The sequence below is a fragment of the Macaca fascicularis genome, chromosome 12 (assembly GCF_037993035.2).
Source record: "Macaca fascicularis isolate 582-1 chromosome 12, T2T-MFA8v1.1".
In the NCBI taxonomy this organism is placed as follows: domain Eukaryota; kingdom Metazoa; phylum Chordata; class Mammalia; order Primates; family Cercopithecidae; genus Macaca; species Macaca fascicularis.
Genome location: NC_088386.1, coordinates 78,091,690 through 78,112,873, shown reverse-complemented (window position 1 = coordinate 78,112,873; position 21,184 = coordinate 78,091,690). Strand labels below are relative to the sequence as shown.

At 36.0% G+C, this 21,184-nt stretch overlaps 1 protein-coding gene across 9 annotated transcripts in view; it reads left to right on the top strand.

Moving 5' to 3' along the window:
* PDE1A (phosphodiesterase 1A) overlaps positions 1 to 21,184 on the top strand; it is a 431,299-nt gene that overhangs the window by 20,753 nt on the left and 389,362 nt on the right. For 3 of the 9 annotated variants that reach the window (XM_005573638.5, XM_015432454.4, XM_045367344.3), the window contains exons 1-2: positions 4,090 to 4,288; positions 4,520 to 4,630. In XM_005573638.5, coding sequence (XP_005573695.1) covers positions 4,530 to 4,630 — 101 coding nt within the window. In that variant the 5' untranslated portion in view covers positions 4,090 to 4,288; positions 4,520 to 4,529. Of the gene's footprint in view, positions 1 to 3,536; positions 3,804 to 4,089; positions 4,289 to 4,458; positions 4,631 to 21,184 lie in introns of those variants that run through there. The other 6 variants (XM_065525725.2, XM_065525727.2, XM_065525723.2 and 3 more) reach the window with 3 other exon arrangements.

The following is a 21,184-nucleotide window of genomic DNA, read 5'->3' as shown; positions in this document are numbered from 1 at the left end:
GGTGTGGTTCTAATAGTTTTGTCTAGTGACTCTCATTAGTGATGACTTGATTAACTATATGTTTTATAATTTTGAATTGTAAGCTCATATTTGACTAGATTTATCTGTAAGATTTTTAAAAGGTGTGTTAGAGGATTCATTCCTCCAAACAAATTTGCTTTTCTTATTCTAGGTAACCTTGGATACCACTAACCCAAGATCACTTTAAGTTTTGCTGTTTCTCAGACAAAGCTGGTAGTTTAAGTTTAATCAAACTCATAGATGGCAGTCCCATTGTTAAAACCTATCAAAGAATGCTTTTATTGTGTTTTTCCTCTCCTAGAGACTAAACTGAGAGAGAAAATTTTTTCAGATATCTCTTGGCCACACTTATGCTTTCTTGTCCACAAACTGACTACATGGGTAGCCTTTTATAGTTTCCATCTTTCTGGGGGAACCTTGGTTTCAAGTCTTCATACTGTACAGAGTCAAACCCTTATTTTGTGTTTCCTATATACTGATTATAATACAAGGCTGTAGATTACTATGTTTGATAACTGTCCTTACCGTTCTAATGTTTTTGTCCCTGTTCATTTTGGACTTCATTTTATATAAGTTCAACTATGCATTCAAAATAATATTTATTAGAATTTTTCCAATATTTGAAAATTATTTTTGGTCTGAAAGTTTTAAGAGTAACTTAGTCTGCCATATTGTTCGGAAATTAATATATTTTCTAAATTATTTTCTTGTCAATGAAAACATAATGTACTTTTATTATCAATAAAACAGTATTTTTAGTTTTTAAATATTCTTGATGAATTTAATCCACTTTTTTCTGAAGCCATCTTTTTGATCCCTGTGATTTCTTGTTCTCACTTGCACTGATTTCTTCCTAGCCCTTCTTAACAGATGCCAACTTGGGATTTTGTTTATGAATTTCTGTTGCTAGGTTAGGTATATGTTTCTGATTTTTCTCATTAATTAATTTTTTTTTCTGTTTTCAGGTATATTAACTCATGTAATTATTTTTAAAGAGTATTTGAATGGTATGCTTTCTGAATTTGGCATTTCTGAATGTGTCATCATTTATCTTTGTCATTGAGTGATGGCTTACTGGCTAAAGAATTAAAGTTATTTTCTTTACCATTTATTACATGGTGCCAATGTATTAGTCATTCTTGCATTGCTATAAAGAAATACCTGAGACTGGGTAATTTATAAAGAAAAGAGGTTTAATCAGCTCGTGGTTCTGCAGGCTGTAAAGGAAGCATAGCTGCTTCTGGGGAAGCCTCAGGAAACTTTCAATCTTGGTGGAAAGTGAAGGGGAAGCAGGCACATCTTACATGACTAGAGCAGGAGGATGGTGCTAAACCACTAGAAATCACCCCCTTGATCCAATCACCTCCTGCCAGGCCCTACCTCCAGAACTGGGGCTTACATTTTAACATGAGATTTGAGTGGGGACATAGGTCCCAACTATATCAGCCAATATAATCTTAATATGAAAACCAGTAAACCTAGTGACACAAATACTTAGAACGATTTTGCTTATAAATAAGGATGTAGTTTCTAAACAAAAGGAACACTAGTAATGCACTAAAACAATGATTACAAATGATTTGGGAAATAATTGTCACTAAAATCTATTGAATAATTACACTATAATGAAAAGGAAAAAAAAATCATGTAATATCAATAATAATAAGAACTAATAACTATTAAGCAATTATTATGTGCCAGATACAGTTTTAATTTCTTTACCTGTACCAGCTCATTCAATACATGAACACTATGAGGAGATGTTATTATTATGCTCATTTTATACATGAAGAAATGAACAAAAATTGTAACTTGAAAAAATCACATAATTCTTTCAGTGAAAGAATAAAGATTCAAACCCAGGTAGTCTAGATTTAGAGTATATGTTATATTACATTTTGGCATTAGTAGATACTAAATTCATTCTATACATTTTTGTCACCATTCCTAATAAAATATTAGGTAATTAGGAAGGAAGGAACTACTTATTCTAATAGAAATAATTTACCTGACTGTAGAGTTAAAGCAAAATAAATGGAAACTATGAGAGATGAGGGACATACAAGTTGGATCAATTTTTATTGTATTTTTATGACTGTTTTCTCAATTTTCCCTTGCAGAACTTATATCAATTTTTTTTTATAAATTAACAAAGAAAAATGATTTGAATTCTCTATGTTAACAGAAGTAACTTTTTGATACTTCCTAAGGATGAACATTATCTTGTTTAAGGATTTAAATAATAAGCTATTTTATCTAGTTAATTATTCAAAATTTTGTTTTATGAAACATTTAATGAAATGATTAAGGATTTTTTTCTAGTAAGTGACTGAATTAGTATACCTTGAGGTCTTAAATATCAATGTGTGATAGAAGTTACATAGTGAAAGCAAAGGGCAAATGAATTGTAGTGATGAAACAAGATTCTTTGACATATACTTAAGTAGAATAGTTCTCATTCTTTAGTTTGCAATGTTATTGGTAAGCTGGTCAATGTGAGGACTTGACATTTCATGTCATATTTAGAAAATCATCTGTATAGCCTCAAGGACTTAGGTATCTTGATTCATAAAATAATAATGATAGAGTACTTGTTATCTATGGAGATTTTTGGCTGCAATATTTCTTTGAAAGCAGAATATAGATGTTTGTTGACTATTTCATTAAAGAAATATCAGGTAAGAGTTTATTACATGAATATAGCTAAGATTACAAATGAAGGCACAGTGAAGGTAAAATTGGTACTTTCAGAGCAAAGATTAACCTATTTCTGACAACTCTGGTAAATGCTTATAGGAATGAAGTTTTAATTTCACAATGCTGTCCGCTAGCTAAAGGCATTACATTCAGATTGAATTCTGGAAGTATCTTGTCTGAGAGAGGAAAATGGAAGCCTCACTTGATTTACCCTCTTATAATCTGCAAATCAGAAGGCATTTTCTATAACATTTTGTAAAGGTGCTTTTTACATACACATTATAACTGACTACTAGATATCATCAGTGTCATTTGCATAGACATAGTGATTTTATATTGGAAGACTAATTGTTAATAATAGTTCCAATTTTTAAGAATCAACTTTAAATCTGGAGAATGTTTCTGTTTCTCAGTTTTCTCAACTATTGGACAGGAGTATTGCCTATCTCACAGGCTTCTTGTAAGAATTTAAAAAGGTAATGTGTAATAGGTACTGAGAACATTGTCCGAAACATCAGAAATATTCAACAAATATTGGAGGTTATTACCTATCTTTGAATATCTCTACCTTAAAACTCATAGTAACAGGCAAGTTTTCTTGCAAGGAGAAATAAAACTACATCTGGGTTTTCAAACAAACAAGAAGAAATATTGCTTATAAGTATATTTTCTATAGCAGCTTGCAGATAGCAAGAGCTGTTATGGTGCTCATACTTAAGGTCTGTGCTTGTTTCAAAGAAAGCTCGCCATGTGTTAGGAGCTTGGCAGACGACTCAGTTCTGATTCCTTTTATGTCCACTCTCTCTCATTTTTCTTCTAAAATGCAGAAGCAGCAAAGCATCAATTTCTCTCTTTTCCCTCTCTCCCTCTCTCCTTCTCTCTCTCATAAACACACACACACACAAACCTATTCCCTTTTCCTTCAAAACACGCACGCACACACACACACACACACGCATTTACACTAGTTTCATTTTATTTATTTTTTAATTCCCAAAGGATTCTTGGAGCAGGCTGTGTGCAGCTGCTGTACTTTCCACTGGTTAAATTGGCAGTTACCTACTGTGTGGAGTTGCTAGGAGAAGGTGAATAAGCATGATTACAGCATCAGTTGATGTACATATTCTTGCGATAACAACCTGTGGAGCTGTGTTCTTCTGTATGGCTCTATATGTTATTTTCTCTTTGTTGTCATTAATATTTGTTGCATTTATTGTTAGATCATGATACATTTTTAAGTGTTGGTTTCAGATCAATTTAGAGACAAAAACCTTGGCATTTAAACAGGCACTTTTTTTTCTCAGGGTGGTGCTGCTGATACTGGCTCCTACCATCTGTTTCCTTATTACATCCTGCCCTCGTTCTGTTGGTAGAGAGGAATTCAGCTTCTTCTGGAGCGCGAAAGTCATTCACGTTTCTCTTGTGCATAATAGAGCTCGTAAACTGTAGGAATTCTGATGTGCTTCAGTGCACAGAACAGTAACAAATGAGCTGCTTTTGGGGAGAGCTTGAGTACTCAGTCGGTCAGTAGTACAGTAGCAGGCTCACATGTACGGATTGTTCTTGTGAGGTCAGAGCATCTGTTTATACTGCTGTCTGCTTAGGGGGGTTGTGAGGTGGTGAGCAGTGGATATATGCCTGTCAAAGTCAATAGCAAATCTGGCAGAGTCTTCCCTCAGCTTTGTACATCAGCACTGTTTTGATAGATAAGAGAGGCTACTGTATAAGCGTGTAAGATTTGTAATGGACTGAGGAATGCTTGTTCTAGCTGCTGAAACTGACTGTAACTGTATTGTCTTAGGAGCATCATCATGGGGTCTAGTGCTACAGAAATTGAAGAATTGGAAAACACCACTTTTAAGTATCTTACAGGAGAACAGACTGAAAAAATGTGGCAGCGCCTGAAAGGAATGTGAGTATGCTCTTTGCTTTTTATTTCCCCCTGAAAGATTTGACTATTAACGTGACTAATTGTTGGTGCTATCCGCCTTTGTGGACTAGTTTCCTTTAGAAAGATTTTCTCTTGAAAAATAAAATGTGCCTATCTCAGCTAACAACTTGTTGAAGGACGAATAGTGTTTTGTACTTGCACATTTTATTAAAGTAAGGTAACTTCTGGAGAAGTCACTTTACTGTCATACTACATGGTTTCTTTTATGCATTCTGTATGTGCTGTTTAGATATGTGGTTCAGATATGCAGAAAGGTAACTAAGAAAGCCATTTGCCAGGATACTGACTCAAATAAAATTTCCCTCAGGTAAGCAGAGAGAGAAATAAGACTGGTACTTCTTTCTCTGTGATTAGATTTGGAAAAGCAATGAGAGGATTAACATGAAAACAAATAATTATACTTTATTGTGCTTATTCTTTTTGCTTAAATATTTCTGTAAGAAAAAATGCTTATGTGGTAAAAATATTAACAGCATATCAAACTTATTGGAGAGTTTTGGCTTTACATTAACCAGTTCACGGTTCACTTCTCCTGAGAGTACAGAATAGTCCATAGTACATAATAGCCCTTAGTAAAATGGGTCAAGAATTATGCATTTATGTCAAACATGGGATGTAATTACCTAAGTCAAACGTTAATTGCAATGCTATTCACCTTGATATTTACACCCTTACATTTTTTTTTAGCTGTGTATGCTACTAGTTCCTGTTTAGTGTTTCAGCACCACACTGTTTATGTGCTTTATCTTAATTGTCATAATTTAAAAATCAGATTTAACATTTGACTAAAAATGAGAAATTATAATATGAACTTTACAGGCTATTGTAACTGCTTAGTATATTTGCAGATCTCAAATGAAAATATTAATATATTTGCTTTTCTATAATAACAGCTGAAAGAATCCTACACTATGCAAAATAGAGATTTTCTATGATTTATATCTCTAATGCTGTGTTTTCACACCATTTTTTAAAATTCAGTACCTGAGTAAATTTGATGTCCCTGTTTGATATTTTCTTAAAGAAAATTACATCAAACTTTGTTTAGAGGTAAAAATTCCTTCTACTTTCCTCCATTTGAATGTATTTAATGATGTTTATGTATTTAAATATTGTTCTTTGTATATTTTCTTACTTCTTGAAGTAATATATGGCTTTACAGTGCACTAGTATAAGAGCACAATAATGCAAAAAACATATAGCAGAGAATAACTTTTGGAAAGGAAGCCATCTTTACATTATTTGGATGAACTAGAAATCTGTTTCCAAGATCCATTGAAGATTTAGAAATTACAGCTTTTTGGTGAGGTTGTTCTCTAGGGGAACAAGTAATCCTATCAAAGCAAATAACAGCTCTCAAAATTAATTAGCATAGATGCAAATTAAACATTAGCAGTCATCAGATGATTTGTGTTTTAACCCAATGAGTGGATGAACATCAGTACCGGGAAAATTATGTCTCTCATTACAACCTATTTTAGATTTTCTTCTCCTTAGAAGGATGTTTTGCTTTTGTTTTGTTTGCATTTTTCTAGTTTCCTGTAGTTAATTGAATGTATGAAGATGTATGCTGGTGGATTTATGCATATGTCTTTAAGAAATGTGAAAAATGATGTTGTGTTTATTTAATACTTTAGGGCAAAGTTATTGACTCACTGTATCAGCTGATCTCAAAGATCAATCTGTCATTTTATTTCAGAAAAGGGTGATAGAGTCATTCAACGGTAGATCTTCATGAATTGATAGAAGGATATATTAAAATATGTACATGCAAAATTAATTTTGAGTTGTGTTTACTTAGAGCCACTAAATAATCATTAACCAAGTTTATTTCTTTCTTTTGAAAATATCTAACTGACTAAAATGACTGCTTTTTCATTGAATAAAGAAGAAATTGCATTTTGTACTATCACTTCAACTTGTAGTTTGACTTAGCACATTTTCAGTGTTCAAGGCTTAGAATTGTCAAAGCGAGAAACTCTAAATCTAAAATCTACATGACTAATGACAACCAAATTGTTTAATTATGGTATTTTGTACAGTTTGCATTCAGAGTAGTGATGTGAGGGACTCCCTATTCCATTGCTGAAATTGTCTTGTCTATTTAAAATGCAATATTGATTCAAACAGAATTTTGGCTTATCAAAATTGCTAGTCCTAGAATTCTACACTTAAGTTTTGGCAATTAAAAGCATGCTACTCATTAAACCTATCAAACAATTGTGCACCAGTTTTCTTATTTTGCTAAAATAGACTCAAGACCTTTAGGTATTTGTTTAGAAAGTGATTTTTAAAATCTTTTACTTTACGAACACATTGACTCATTTTGGCATAATATATTGTTTTTAATCGAGCTTCCAGTATGTAAATTTTAAGGTTAAATAAACATAGAGACAAAGGTGAAAGTAAAATAATGTTTATTCAATTATACCTTAAATATAGAAATCAGGAACCATTACAGGTAGACATTTAGAGAAAATATCTTATAGGGATTGTTATATAACATAACATTTTAGAGAGTCTTTTGAGTCCATAGAAATAATTTTTAAATTTTGGAACACATGTGGAAAACTTTGGTAACTAAATTAAAATATTAATGCTTGTCTACCATTTTTGTTTTCTTTTATTGAGCTTCTTCTAAATTATCTTCATATAATATTTGACACACCATATAAAGTTATGTGCCAAGAAATCTCTTTTTCTTTTGTGACAAGAAAGGTGAAACAGTTTCTTACTCCCATTCTGATGCAAACTTCTCTGCATTAGTCTATTAATTTTCTTCTTATATTTACAATCTTTTTATTTATCTTTTTCCATATTCAACCACTAATTTGTTACTCAGTACAACAATTTAATTCTACACTATAAGTCATCATCTATGATGTTGGAAATATAAGCAAATAACTATGGCATTAGGTCTTTCATAAATTAGATTTAAAAATAATTATATACTTGGCCGTAAGTTATCAATTGTTTAGGGCTGGAAAACACTTCCTATTTCTTATGCCATCTCAACACCAAATGAAATTTCTGATTCAGAAGTTTCTTATGAATTTGATACCTAGGCTTCTTCCTACATACTAAGAAAACATAGCTATCGATAGTCTTTCAAATATTGTTAATTTCATTGATTCCCATGTGGAAAGTTGGTTTGAAGATTTTACAGTATTTCACCTATGCATTGTGTTTCTTTTCCGTTTAAAAGATAAATGCCTTTTTGTATCATGTGCTGTTGCTTTTTTTTCTCTAAACATACAGAGTTCCACAACTGTGGATTTTATTTAAAAATTAAACATATTTAAAAAACACTGGTGTTTCTCTTTCCAGGTAGTGACATTGCTATAAGAATTCAATCTAAGAGGTGACAGCATTTTCAGAAAACTGAAAATTAGCATTTTTCAGGTAGAAAATTCAGTGAAAATGATATGAAGCTATAGGGAAAAATCTAAAACAAAGTATTATCTTACTCAGGCATTCAACAGAAGAGAAGAAAGTAGGAACTGCCAGAAACCATAAACTACTGACAAAAATGTAATACTCACCACTTCATAGTACTTATTGCCCCAGTTCCTTCAGTTTTTATAAACATAGTACTAGAACCTATCACAATTTCATTTAGAAGCTAACTTTATATCTGATCACTAATTTTACATGTCTGGACACATACCACCTTATCTCCCCCATGTTACAAATGTCCAGATATTAATTTTAAGACTTGGAATTGTGAATGCAATGCTTGAAAGACATTAAGTTAAGCTTTGTTGTTTTTTTTTTCTCTGTGATTGGTAGGGTAGTGAATATGACTATCAATAGTGAAGGACAAAATGTTTGGAAGCAAAAAGTGAAGAAGAGAAGAATTAGATGGTAATCCTTTAATTCTAAGCAACTGTTATTGTTGAAGAGGGCAGTATGTTGTGTAGTTCTCAGATAGAGTTGTCCAGGCCCTTACCACTAAGAGGATGTAGCAGAAATATACATTTAGAATAAAAATTAGCCAAAAAAAAAATAATAATAAAAGAAAAAAAAATAGAAGTGACAGGAGCTAATAGCATCATATTCCCAAATTGGAACCATACTTGAGGATGAAGTATTATAGATAAGACACAAATTTGATTCTTTTACTCTTCTGCTTAAACACCTTTAAATCTTTGCATCCTTCACAGGGTCACTGCCTACCAATTTGATCTTTGGATTCTCCTCTGATGCCTGTCCTTCCGTGTCACGCCTCCTATTCAGACCCAGGGTCACCCAAAAGAAATACTGCTTACCACTCCTCTGCCTTTGCTCATTTTGTTCTGTCTTCTGGAGACAATTATTCCTTCGTTTTCCTCTTTCAGCCAGAGTTGCTCTTGTTCTATACAAAGCTTTTGGAGTTATGTGGGGAAGTTTCTGGTGGTTGCAGTGATGGCAAGGTGTTTCTGTATTTAGTGGGCAGCAGGGTCCTGGTAAGGCTAAATATCCTACAGACCTCAGGGCATTTCCTTATCAGGAGGAGTTGTCCCACTCAAAATTCTGATTCATATCCTATTAAAAAATGCACAAAGATTGCTGCTTAAATTTCACTTGCAAAGGAAATTCTTCCTGACCTTCCAGACTAGATTAGTTTTTTATTTTCAGCTCATAAATAACCTGAATTTCTCTTCTCATAACAAAATCCACCTTTCATATTCAGCCACAGCTTTTGAGTGCAAGAGCTACGCTTACTTCATTGGATTTGCTTTTGGATTCCAGCACGTAGCACAGTACTTAGCACATAGGAGACAGTGCAAATAATATTTTAAATCAATGAATGAATAAAATTCTGAATCTTATACTGGCTTTAACTAGAAAATTAGATCAGCCAGGCTGCCAAAATAGGGACTAAAACCAGGTGGGAGGATTGGAGATAGATTCACAGCTGGAATAAAGATGGAGAAGATGGAAGGATGTTTGCTTTATCATCTTTATCATCATATTGTTAGAAGTGTGCAGATATAACATGTTTGTATTCTTACTCCCCACCAGTGTTCTTAAAAACATAAGTATCTTAAGTAGTTATGCAGCTAGTATCTGATAGAACATGGGTTTAAACATAGATCTACCTAGCTCTGACATTGTAGTTATCTTGCTTCCAAAACAAAAAAGATGACAGTCTCAGAATGCTTACGCAAAAGACACCAGAAAAGGATCTACAGTGGTGCTCCTTAAAATTGAATTCCCAGGCTTGGGGTAGGCAGACTTATCACCCTCCAGAAATGTCCATGTCCTAATCCCCTGAACCAAAGGATATGTTACTTTATTTGAAAAGGAGAATTAAAGGAGCAGATGAAGTTAAAGTTGCTAATCATCTGACTTTAAAATAGGGATAGTAGCCTGGATTATCCAGGTGAGCCTAATGTAATCACAAAGATTCATTTCCTTCCTTCCTTTCTTTCCTTTCTTCCTTCCTTTCTTTCCTTCTTTTTTTTTTTTTTTTTTTTTTTTTTTTTTTTTGAGACAGAGTCTCGCTCTGTCGCCCAGGCTGGAGTGCAGTGGCCGGATCTCAGCTCACTGCAAGCTCCGCCTCCCAGGTTCACGCCATTCTCCTGCCTCAGCCTCCCGAGTAGCTGAGACGACAGGCGCCCGCCACCTCGCCCGGCTAGCTTTTTGTATTTTTTAGTAGAGACGGGGTTTCACCGTGTTAGCCAGGATGGTCTCGATCTCCTGACCTCGTGATCCGCCCGTCTCGGCCTCCCAAAGTGCTGGGATCCTTCTTTCTTTCTCTTTCTCTCTTTCCTTCCTTTCTCTCTCTCTTCCTCCCTCTCTCCCTGTCTCTCCCTCCCTCCCTCCCTCTCTCCCTCTCTCTCTCTCTCTCTCTTTTTCTTTCTTTCTTTCTTTCTTTCTTTCTTTCTTTCTTTCTTCCTTCCTTCCTTCCTTCCTTCCTTCCTTCCTTCCTTCCTTCCTTCCTTTCTTTCTTTCTTTCTTTCTTTCTTTCTTTCTTTCTTTCTTTCTTTCTTTCTTTCTTTCTTTCTTTCTTTCTTTCTTTCTTTCTTTCTTTCTTTCCTTCTTTCTCTCTTTCTTTTTCTTTCTTTCTTTCTCCCTTCCTTCTTTCTTTCTTTCCTTCCTTCCTTCTTTCCTTCCTTCTCTCCCTCCTTCCCTCCTTCCCTCCTTCCCTCCTTCCCTCCTTCCCTCCTTCCCTCCTTCCCTCCTTCCCTCCTTCCCTCCTTCCCTCCTTCCCTCCTTCCTTCCTTCCTTCCTTCCTTCCTTCCTTCCTTCCTTCCTTCCTTCCTTCCTTCCTTCCTTCCTTCCTTCCTTCCTTCCTTCCTTCCATCTTTCTTTTTCAGACAGGATCTCACTCTGGTGCAGTGGAGTGATCTCTACTCACTGCAGTCTTGACCTCCCAGGCTCGGGTGATCCTCCCACTTCAGCCTCCCAGGTAGCAAGAACTACAGGCATGTGCCACCACACCTGACTAATTTTTTGTACTTCTAGTAGAGATGGGTTTTTGCCATGTTTCCCAGTCTGGTCTTGAATGCCTGGGCTCGAGTGGTCCACTGACCTCAATCTCCCAAAGTGCTAGGATTGCAGGCATGAGCCACCATGCCTGGCCAATCACAAAGGCTTGAAAAGTAGAAGAGGGAGGCAGAAGAGAAAGTAGGACTGAGTGACAAGGACTTAACTTGTCTGTGCTACTACTGAAGATTGTGAAAGTGGGCTATGAGCCAAGGACAACCTCTAGAAACCTGAAAAAATTTTAAAACAGATTCTGCCTAGAGATTCTGTAAAGAATGCAGTCCTGCTGATACTAGAACTCAGTGAAATTTGCGCCAGATTTCTGAGCTACAGAACTAAAGATAATTCATTTATTTCAAGCCACTGAGTTTGTGGTAAATTTGTTACAGTAGCAATAAAAATCTAATACATGCTTTCTCTACCAGAAGAACACATCAACATGACCATTCCTATCCGCTCCCAACACACACACACACACACACACACACACACACACACACACACACACACACACACACACACACACACGATCCCTAGTGGTGAAGCCCTGCCTTACTCTATGGCACATTGGATTCAGATATTCTTTATTCTTAGCCTTTAAACAACTCACTGTACCTCCATCTAACCCTGACTTGCATGCCCAAAACACCAGTTTCCTCACCAAACTCTGAGATGGAGGGTATTCACTGGATTCGTTTCAAATGTCAAAAGAGAATGCAATCTTTCTTGGAAATTGTTGATAAGTCTGTATGTTGTTCAGTATGTGACTGTTTTGATGGATTAATCAGGCAAATCAGTTTTTTAAAATCTGTCTTTTAATCATAATCATAATTTGTTCTGAAGAAAACTACTTCATCAAAACCCATTTTGATGTGTAGACATAGTCTTAATAGTCAGTCCTACATAACATTATGTTATAGTTCTTAGAATTAACATTATTAAGGTGGAATACCTTACAGATTAGGTGGCTTAGAAATTGAACTCTAGAGATAATCAGATATTTTCTAATACTACAATACTTCCTGCTTTTTAGCTAAGTGTCCATGGAAAAGTTATTAATTTATCTAAACTTCACTTTTCTTATTTGTAAAATCCATTAATTGAATTGATCATTCATTCACTCATTCAACAAATATACTCTGACTGTATACTCTGTCAGGTACAATGTTAGACACAGAAGCTTCTGTTCCTGTAGAGGAGACAAACAACAAAAAGTGAATTATAAAAAGCAAGTTAATATGGAGTAAGAAGTGACCAGAAGAAAATGCACCAGGTGATGTGATCAAGTTATTTGGGGAAGGTATTTTGGATACTCAGGGATGACTTCTTTTAGGTTATTTTTCAGCTGAGACATGGACAAAACTGATATCTGCCTCATAAGATGCTCGGGTGAGAGGAAGTGCTAATGAATGATACCCCTAATTCCTGCCCAAGTTCAGAATTAAGTGAGAGATAGGTTTAGGAGTCCCATAGATGAAAATCAAAATGTCAGCTTTATTGGAGATTAAATTTGCATGGAAGAACATGGTTTGGGTGTGCAGCTAAATCAGAATTCCTTTGAATCTATCTTAACCTTCAAAACTGCAGAACTATAGAACAAAATAAACTTTCTGTTGATTCTGTTGATAGTCTCTTTTGCTGTGCAGAAGCTCTTTAGTTTAATTAGGTTCCACTTGTCTATTTGTGTTTTTGTTGCAATTGCTTTTGGAGTCTTCCTTATGAAATCTTTGCAGGGTCTATTTCCAGAGTGGTATTTTCTAGGTTTTCTTCTAGGGATTTTATAGTTTAGGCTTTACATTTAACTCTTTAATCCATCTCAAGTTGATTTTTGTATATAGTGAAAAGAAGGGGTCCAGTTTAAATATTCTGCATATGACTAGCCAGTTATCTAAGCATCATTTATTGAATAGGGAGTGCTTTCCTCATTGTTTGTTATCATTGACTTTGTTGGAGATCAGATGGTTATAACTTTATTTTAGGGTTCTCTATTCTGTTCCATGGGTCTATGTGTCCGTTTTTGTACCAGTGCCATACTGTTTTGGTTATAGCTTTGTACTATAGTTTGAAGCTGGATAGTGTGCTGCCTCTGGCTTTGTTCTTCCTGCTTAGGATTGCTTTGACTATTCATGCTCTTTTTTGATTCCATATAAATTTTAAAATAGTGTTTTCCAGTTATGTCAAAAATTTCATTGGTAGTTTGATAGAAATAACATTGAATCTGTAAATTGCTTTGAGCAGTATGGACATTTTAACAATGTTGATTCTTCCTACCCATGGGCATGGAATGTTTTTCCATTTATTTGTGTCATCTTTGATTTCTTTAAGCAGCGTTTTGTAATTCTTGTTGTAGAGATCTTTTACTTCCCTGGTTAGTAGTATTTCTAGGTATTTTATTCTTTCTGTGGCTATTGTGAATGGGATTGCGTCTCTGATTTGGCTCTCAGCTTGGATGTTACTGGTGTATAGAAATGCTGTAGGGTGCTGCAGTCTTACACTATTATTGTGTGGTTATCTAAGTCTTTTGTAGGTCTCTAAGCACTTGTTTTATGAATCTGGATGCTCCAGTGTTGGGTGCATATCTTTAGAAAAGTTAAGTCTTCTTGTTGAATCAAAACATTTATCATTATGTAATGCCCTTCTTTGTCCTTTTTGATCATTGTTGGCTTAATTTCTGTGTTGTCTGAATTAGGAATAGCAATCTCTGCTCTTTTTTTGTTTTCTGTTTGCTTGATAGATCTTACTGCATCCCTTTACTTTGAACCTATGGTTATCATCACATGTGAGATGAGTCTCTTGAAGACAGCATATGGGTTGGGCCTTGATTCTTTATCCAACTTGCCACTTTGTGCTTTTTAAGTCGGGTGTTTAGCCTGTGTACATCCAAGGTTAGCATTGATTTGTGCAGATTTGATCCTGACATGTTGTTAGCTGGTTGTTACATAGACTTGATTGTGTACGCGCTTTATAGTGTCAATGGTCTATGTATTTAAGTGTGGTTTTGTGGTGGCTGGTAACAGTTTTTTGTTTCTATGTGTAGCACTACCTTAAGGACCTCTTGTAAAGCAGGTATGGTGGTTACAAATTCCCTTAGCATTTGCTTGTCTGAAAAGGATTTTATTTTTCCTTGTTTTATGAAGCTTAGTTTGGCTGGATATGAAATTCTTGGTTGGAATTTTTTTCTGTAAGGATGCTGAATATAGGCCCCCAATCTCTTCTGGCTTGTAGGGTTTTTGCTGAAAAGTTTGCTATAAGCCTAAGGGAGTTCTTTTTGTAGGCAGCCTGCCCTTCTCTCTAGCTGCCTTTAATATTTTTTCTTTCACATTGATCTTTGAGAATCTGATGACTATGTGTCTTAGGGATGGTCATCTCGTTTAGTATCTCACAGGGGTTTTCTGATTTCCTGAATTTGAATGTCAACCTCTCTAGTGAGGTTGGGAAAAATTTTGTGAGCAATATTGTCAAATATGTTTCCCAAATTGCTTGCTCTCTCTCCCTCTCTTTCAGGGATGCCATTGAGTTATGGGTTTGGTTTCTAAATAATCTCATATTTCTCAGAGATTTTGTTCATTTTAAAATTGTTTTTTCATTATTTTAGTTTCACTGAGTTGATTCAAGGAATCGGACTTTGAGCTGTGAGATTCTTTCCTCAGCCTGGTCTATTCTGTTATTAATATTTATGATAGTATTATTTTACTCTTGTAGTGAGTTTTTCAGCTCTATCAGAACAGTTTAGCTCTTTCTTAAAATGGCTATTGTGTCTCTCAGTTCTTGAATCATTTTAATAGATTTCTTAGATTCCTTGAATTGTGTTTCAAGTTCCTCTTGAATCTCAATAATTTTCCATGCCATCCAGATTGTGAACTCTGTGTGTGTCATTTTAACCATTTCGTCTGGTAAAAAAATGTTGCTGGGTAGTTTTTATGGTACTTTGGAGGCAAAAGACACTAGATTTGTGAGTTTCCAGAGTTCTTACATTGTTTTTTTCTTATCTGTGTAGGCTGTTGTTCCTTTAATCTTTGAAGTTGCAGTCCTTTGGATGGGGCTTTTTGCTTTTATATTCTTTTATGCACTTGAGGGTTTGACTGTAGTATAAGTTGGCTTGAGTTGACTGGCTTTGTTTTCGGATTATTTCAGGGGGCCAAGTCTCAACTCAGCACACCTGGGCTGCCTGCTCTAACACTGGGGCCTGAGACCAGGCCCATGACTTTGTTTTATGGCCTGTTGACGTTAAGCACCTGCTACACTGGAGGGGCTGAGGTGTTCCCAGTTCACTGGCAACAACGCTTTGATAGGGAGAAAGGTGCTGGAAAAAGCACTTTATTGAAGTTGTAGCAGTGGGGTTTGCATGTGCACATGTGCAATAGTGGTGGTAGGGTAGTGGTGAGGTGGTGGGTTCTGTGTGCATATTCACTAGTGACAATGGGATGGCAGCAGCAGTGGTGGGATCTGCCTGTGCACTGGTGGTGGGCGGGCAGTGAGGTCCACGCATGTATATTTTGGCAGCTGCAGGCCACATTTGTGCACATGTGTTGGCAAGGTGGTAGGGGAAGCTGCAGGTAGGTGTGCACTGGTAGGGGCCCATCTGCAGAAGCTCTCTGATGGTCAGAGAGGGTCTGTTGGTGAAGGAACTGTGGTAGTGGCCACTGAGAAGCACCCCAGTTCAGTATCTGTGGTTGCACTGCAAATGGGTGTGTCCAGGCAGGGACTCTGGGGAGAGGCTGGCAAACAGGGGGGCTCCCAGATCAGATTGGCTCTGTCTCATGGGGAGAATAGCCATGTTCTGTCTAGATTTGAGTCAACACAAGCCAGAGCCTGCTAGCGGAGCATGGCAAACCTTGGGAGATGGGCATCTCTGGCTTTACCCCACTGTAGCTGTTCCCACACTGAACCCTCTGGGCTCTGTGCAGGCTTAAGTTCCACTCCTACCAACTCTCCAAGAAGCTCTCCCTGCCAGCTCAAAAGTCAGTATGTGTCAAGGGGTCTCCTGCAGCTAGGATTCTGGAGGTCTGTGGTGAGAGTGGGTCACTCTACCCCCTATTTTACTCACCCTGTCCCCAGGAGCTGCTCTGGACCAGGAATGAATCCTGGTGCTTGGCAATCCCATGCAGCATTTGCAGCCTCCCTTCTCTTCAGCTCAGGGTCTGTTTCCTTTGTCCACTCTCAATGCCCTTCTGAAGATCTCCTTGGAGTGTGCTTATCTTTTTGATGGTTTGGTCTCTTGGTGAGAGAAGGTTTTCCTGGCTACATCTAGTTGACCATCTTGGCTCTTTCCCCCTTGATTGATTTTTCAATTCCTCAATTTTCTTATCTGTAAATGGAAATAATATCATTACCTATCTTATAGGCATTGAGAGAATTAATTAAATTAACACACAAATTATTTAGAAAAGTGTCCAGAATTCAAGAAATCCTAGCTTTTATTAATCGTTATTATTGCTGATATTAAATGCAAAAACAGAATTCTATAATTTTTCATGTACTTTTCTTATCAGAATCAATGCACAGAGTAGAGTTGTCAAGAGGCAGAAAGAAGACTTTCTCTTAGCTCAATGGAAGTATTCTCACTCCCCATGTTTCTCTTCACCAGAATCACTATACATAAGGATTTGTGTTTCCCTGGAGCAGGAGCTAGGGTACATAAGGAGAGAGAGCTGAGAAGTGGGCTTTGAGAGTTTCACTGATAGAAGAATTGTCTTGATGGCATCTTTAAGTCAACATCTTGAGGTAGCCTTATGGTGGATTTTAGGTCTCTATAATCATGTATATCTCAGGGCTAGACTTATTTTCCTGAGTCACTCTGGCTTGAAAATTATTCTTTAGGCCTTTTCTTATTACAACCTGGGCCTGGTTCACAACAGACTTGACTTCTAGGTAATTGCTGTCATGTCCCATGTCCATCCCCTTGCTGATTCATTTTAGAAAATGCTGTATTTCCATTACATTACCAGATTTTGTCATTTAACATATTTCAATTAGCTAGTCAAATGTAATATGTGAGCAAGTTTGATTATCATCTGGTAAAGGACTATGCTATAGGCCTTTTGGATATGAAAGAAACTCTTAATTAACATTATTAAACAGATGATAGCGTTAAAGGCTCATGAGAATCATACTACTCCACATATCCAGTCTGAGCAAGTTTTAGGCATGAATGACTATAGTTAAGGAAGGCATAACAATGATAAAAGCTCATTAGAGGCATATATATGAAACATTATGACCCTTTTGGTTTCTCCTTTCAGCTACACTTTCTTGAAGCCTTTTAAAAAGATCAAATTTTATTGTATATATTATAAAATATTTAAAAGCATGGATTTGTACTAAATAGGCCCAGAAAAAGCTCAGTCGTGCAGATAATTTTTTGTAGGCAAATTTTTGAAATTTATAGTTATTCAAATAAGTTTATAATGAGTCATGCAAAAAAATAGTAAAATCTCTAAACATCAGAGTCTCCAGGAGAAGAAACCTGAGGTCAACATTAACTAAACTCTGTATAAGTATGGATGTTCAAGGGATTCTTGTAAAACACGTTGTAGATAATTTAAAAGAAAATAAAAATTAACTTATTAGAAAAACGATAATGTACTAATTCTGGTCCATTTAAAACTGGACTTTCTAAGAGTTGGTTCAAAATAAACTGTATTTGGACCAAGATAAGAAAAAGCTGAACAACTTTGATATCAACCACATTTCTGGTTACCTTAAATTATTTAAAAATCACCTCAAAATTGAATCATAGTAGTAATCATACTTTATAATTGTTTTCTGCCTGATACTTTCTGAAAGATTTTACTTTTATCTGTATGGATCAGCACAATTATCTCCAGTCTTTCTGATGAGAAAATTGAGCCTCCAAGATATTAAACCACTTGGCCACTATTTCACAGTTAGTAAGGGGAGGGCCAGATTCTGAGGCCCATACTTATTCCGTTGAACACTGACTTAGATAATGCTACTTAATACTCAAGGCTCAGTATAAAACCTGACATTTCAGGAATTAAAAGCTGTTCTCTTGTTTTGATTTTTTCCACAGTCCTGCCATCTGTTTGTCTAGTTTTGCGTACTCAAAGCTGAATACCAAAGGGAGTTATCATGTGGCATATGGTTTAGATGTCAGAAACTCCCCAATTTTGTTTCTCTGCTCTAGGACATGTGCTACCGTTACCTTTTAAATTAATTTATTTAAACAATGATTCTAGCTAATATCTATAAGAGAATTTGATGTCTTCTAAACTCTTTTACCTCCTTAGAGCTTGGACTTTTGCAAAATCACTGTAACTTGTTTGGCCTTTGGTACCCCCAACCGACCAAGAAAACCCTGCACAGTAATGTCTGGGTGCCCATTTCAGAAGATTTTTTTTAACCAATGAAAATAAATTCAATAATTCTAACCATCAAAACTAGGTATTTCATTTTTGCTTAAGCTACTACTCTATTCTTGTTTTAACAAAACTTAAGCACATAAGAGTGCTCTTCCCTGAAGTAAAATGAGTAGTCTTTCTTCTGTTTATTTCAGAAAAATCATCTTAATATACTTTATTCTGCCTTACTTCCCAAACAGAACTTAAACTACACAGTATTTTTCTCAAGCATTCTTAGATTGCACTTAGAGATGGCTAGTATATGGGTTAAGGGGTTCCTTTCGAACTTTTAGAACTTGAAAATTTTCCAGTACTTCCCACTGGTTGCAGTATGAACAAGCATCTTTATGTGTGGCCGTTTAATACTTCATTTCGTAGCAAATCTCTGCTTCAATATCTTGAGTTTTCCCAAGATATTATTTATTTATTTTCCAGAAATTCTGTCATGTTGTTGTTTACTGTTGCAGTAATGGCCCAATTTATTCATGACTTCCTGCATCCATTCTCTTGAATAATCTGTCTCATACTTACTCTTGGCCATACACCTTGTTTTAGCCAGTGGGGCCTTACCAAATGTGACACAATCAAAGGCTTAGAAAGGGCTTATGCACTGGAGTTTATGCTCTCTGGAACCCTCAAACTGGCATGTGGAGAAGGCTGGTGAGACCTATTGGAGGATGGGCATGTGGGGCAGATATAAACCACTCCAGCTGAGGCCCCTCTAAACCAAACAGTTAAACACCGGACATGTGAGTGAGGACTACCCAACTTTCTCAAAATTGTTAGAAAACAATACATGTTTATTGTTGTTGGCCACTAAGTTGTTGGTGTTTTGTTGCACAACAAAAGCTAGTTGATATGCACCCACAATCATCTCTTAGCCTCTGAATTTTTCACATCATTCTCTCTGGTTTCTGAAGTTTTTTCTTGTTTTTTGTTTTTTTTTCTGCCTATCACTCTGCTTACTACTTTCTCATCAACTCCTATCATTTATTTCTTTGAACTAATCACCAATTAGTAAATATTTTAGAGTTTATGAAAATAAACATTGAGGTCTCTCTTTTTAGAAAGACAGTCCAATAAAATTCATCTACATATTATTTTCACCAGCAAAGCTATCAATGACATGTGTCCATATACAATATTCCTTCCAGAACATGCTCCTTCGGCAGCTGTGTACTGAACTTGTATTGCTCTTCGATTTCTGTGAACAAATGTAATTTCCCACCAAATAGAAGAGAAGCATAGAGTAAAGCCGGGAAACTGCATAGTTGCGTGAAAGAAGATGGTTCATATCCTGTTACCCTGGCAACAGCACTGGAAAGGCCAGGGCTCCCCACACATCCTGTTGCCCTGACAACAGGTCATACAGGGCATGGGAAGGCCCAGTTCCCAGTCTTCTAGGCCTCTTCTTTGCAACCACAAAGACAAAGAAGAAAGTGGTGTTGCATTTTGTTCCTCCCCACCTACATATTTCGTCTGTTATCTAAACCATTCCAGTATAATATTATCTTTCCAGATGTAAGAGGGGGGCAGGAAATAATGACTTCAGTTTTTACATGAGTAAGTTCTGAAACATTTGCTAATTTTTGATTAGTTCAAAGGAATAAATGATAAGAAGAGAGAGAGAGAGACAGAGAGAGAAAGAGATTGAGAATCAAAGTAGTTATGAGAATAAATTGTGGAAACCAGAGAAGCATTAATATTATAAGAACAGTTTAGCGACTGAGAGCTGATTTGGGGTATGTGTCCATTAGCCACACTGGTTAGCCTTTAAAATTTTTAGGGAGTCATCACAAGGAGTCACATCTATAAAATGGCTGTTTATTTGGTTGCCTATGTTTTGCAAGCAGACAATGTATAACTAAACATTAGAAAATGGTGTTATGGTATACAAGTTTTCATTAACTGAATCCCCAATTCTATACAAAATTTTTCCTTTTTCATTCTTATTCAACCTTTTCTTTGGTCGTTAACCTTTTCTTTCCACGTAGAGTTCGTAAGAAAGCAATTTGATCAAATTCTTTTTTTCCTCTTCTCTTTGTTCCCTAGGCAATTGGTTTGATTATAAGGAAGAAATACCATTTGTCTTTATTACTTATATCTTATTTTAAAATAGTTGACTTGGCTGGGCTCAGTGACTCATGCCTGTAATCCTAGCACATTGGGAGATTAAGGTGGGCAGATTGTTTGAGCTCGGGAGTTCGAGGCCAGCCTGGGGAACATGCCGAAATTACAAAAATCAGCTGCATATGGTGGCGCAGGCCTGTAGTCCCAGCTAATCAGGAGGCCGAGGTGGGAGGATGGCTTGAGCCCAGGAGGTGGAGGTTGCAGTGAGCCAAGATTGAGCCACTGCACTCCAGCCTGGGTGACAGATCCAGACCCTGATTAAAAATTAAATAAATAAATAAAATAGTAGTAAGTTCAAAACTAGCAAATACCATTAATTCTTTTCCTTCTAAACTTCATTAATTTTTCTGTGAATTAAGATAATATTTTAGTTGACTTCTCTGGTTCAAAAGGTAGAGTAACAACTATAAGTTCTGCACTAAACTAGAAGTCTTACTTAATGAAAATGGAAATGTTGGCAAAGTCTTCTCTTAGAAAACAGGGAAAGGGATTTATGAAAAAAATATTTTAAATTTAAATTGGAGATGAAAGAAGTATAGATGAGTGAAGAGAA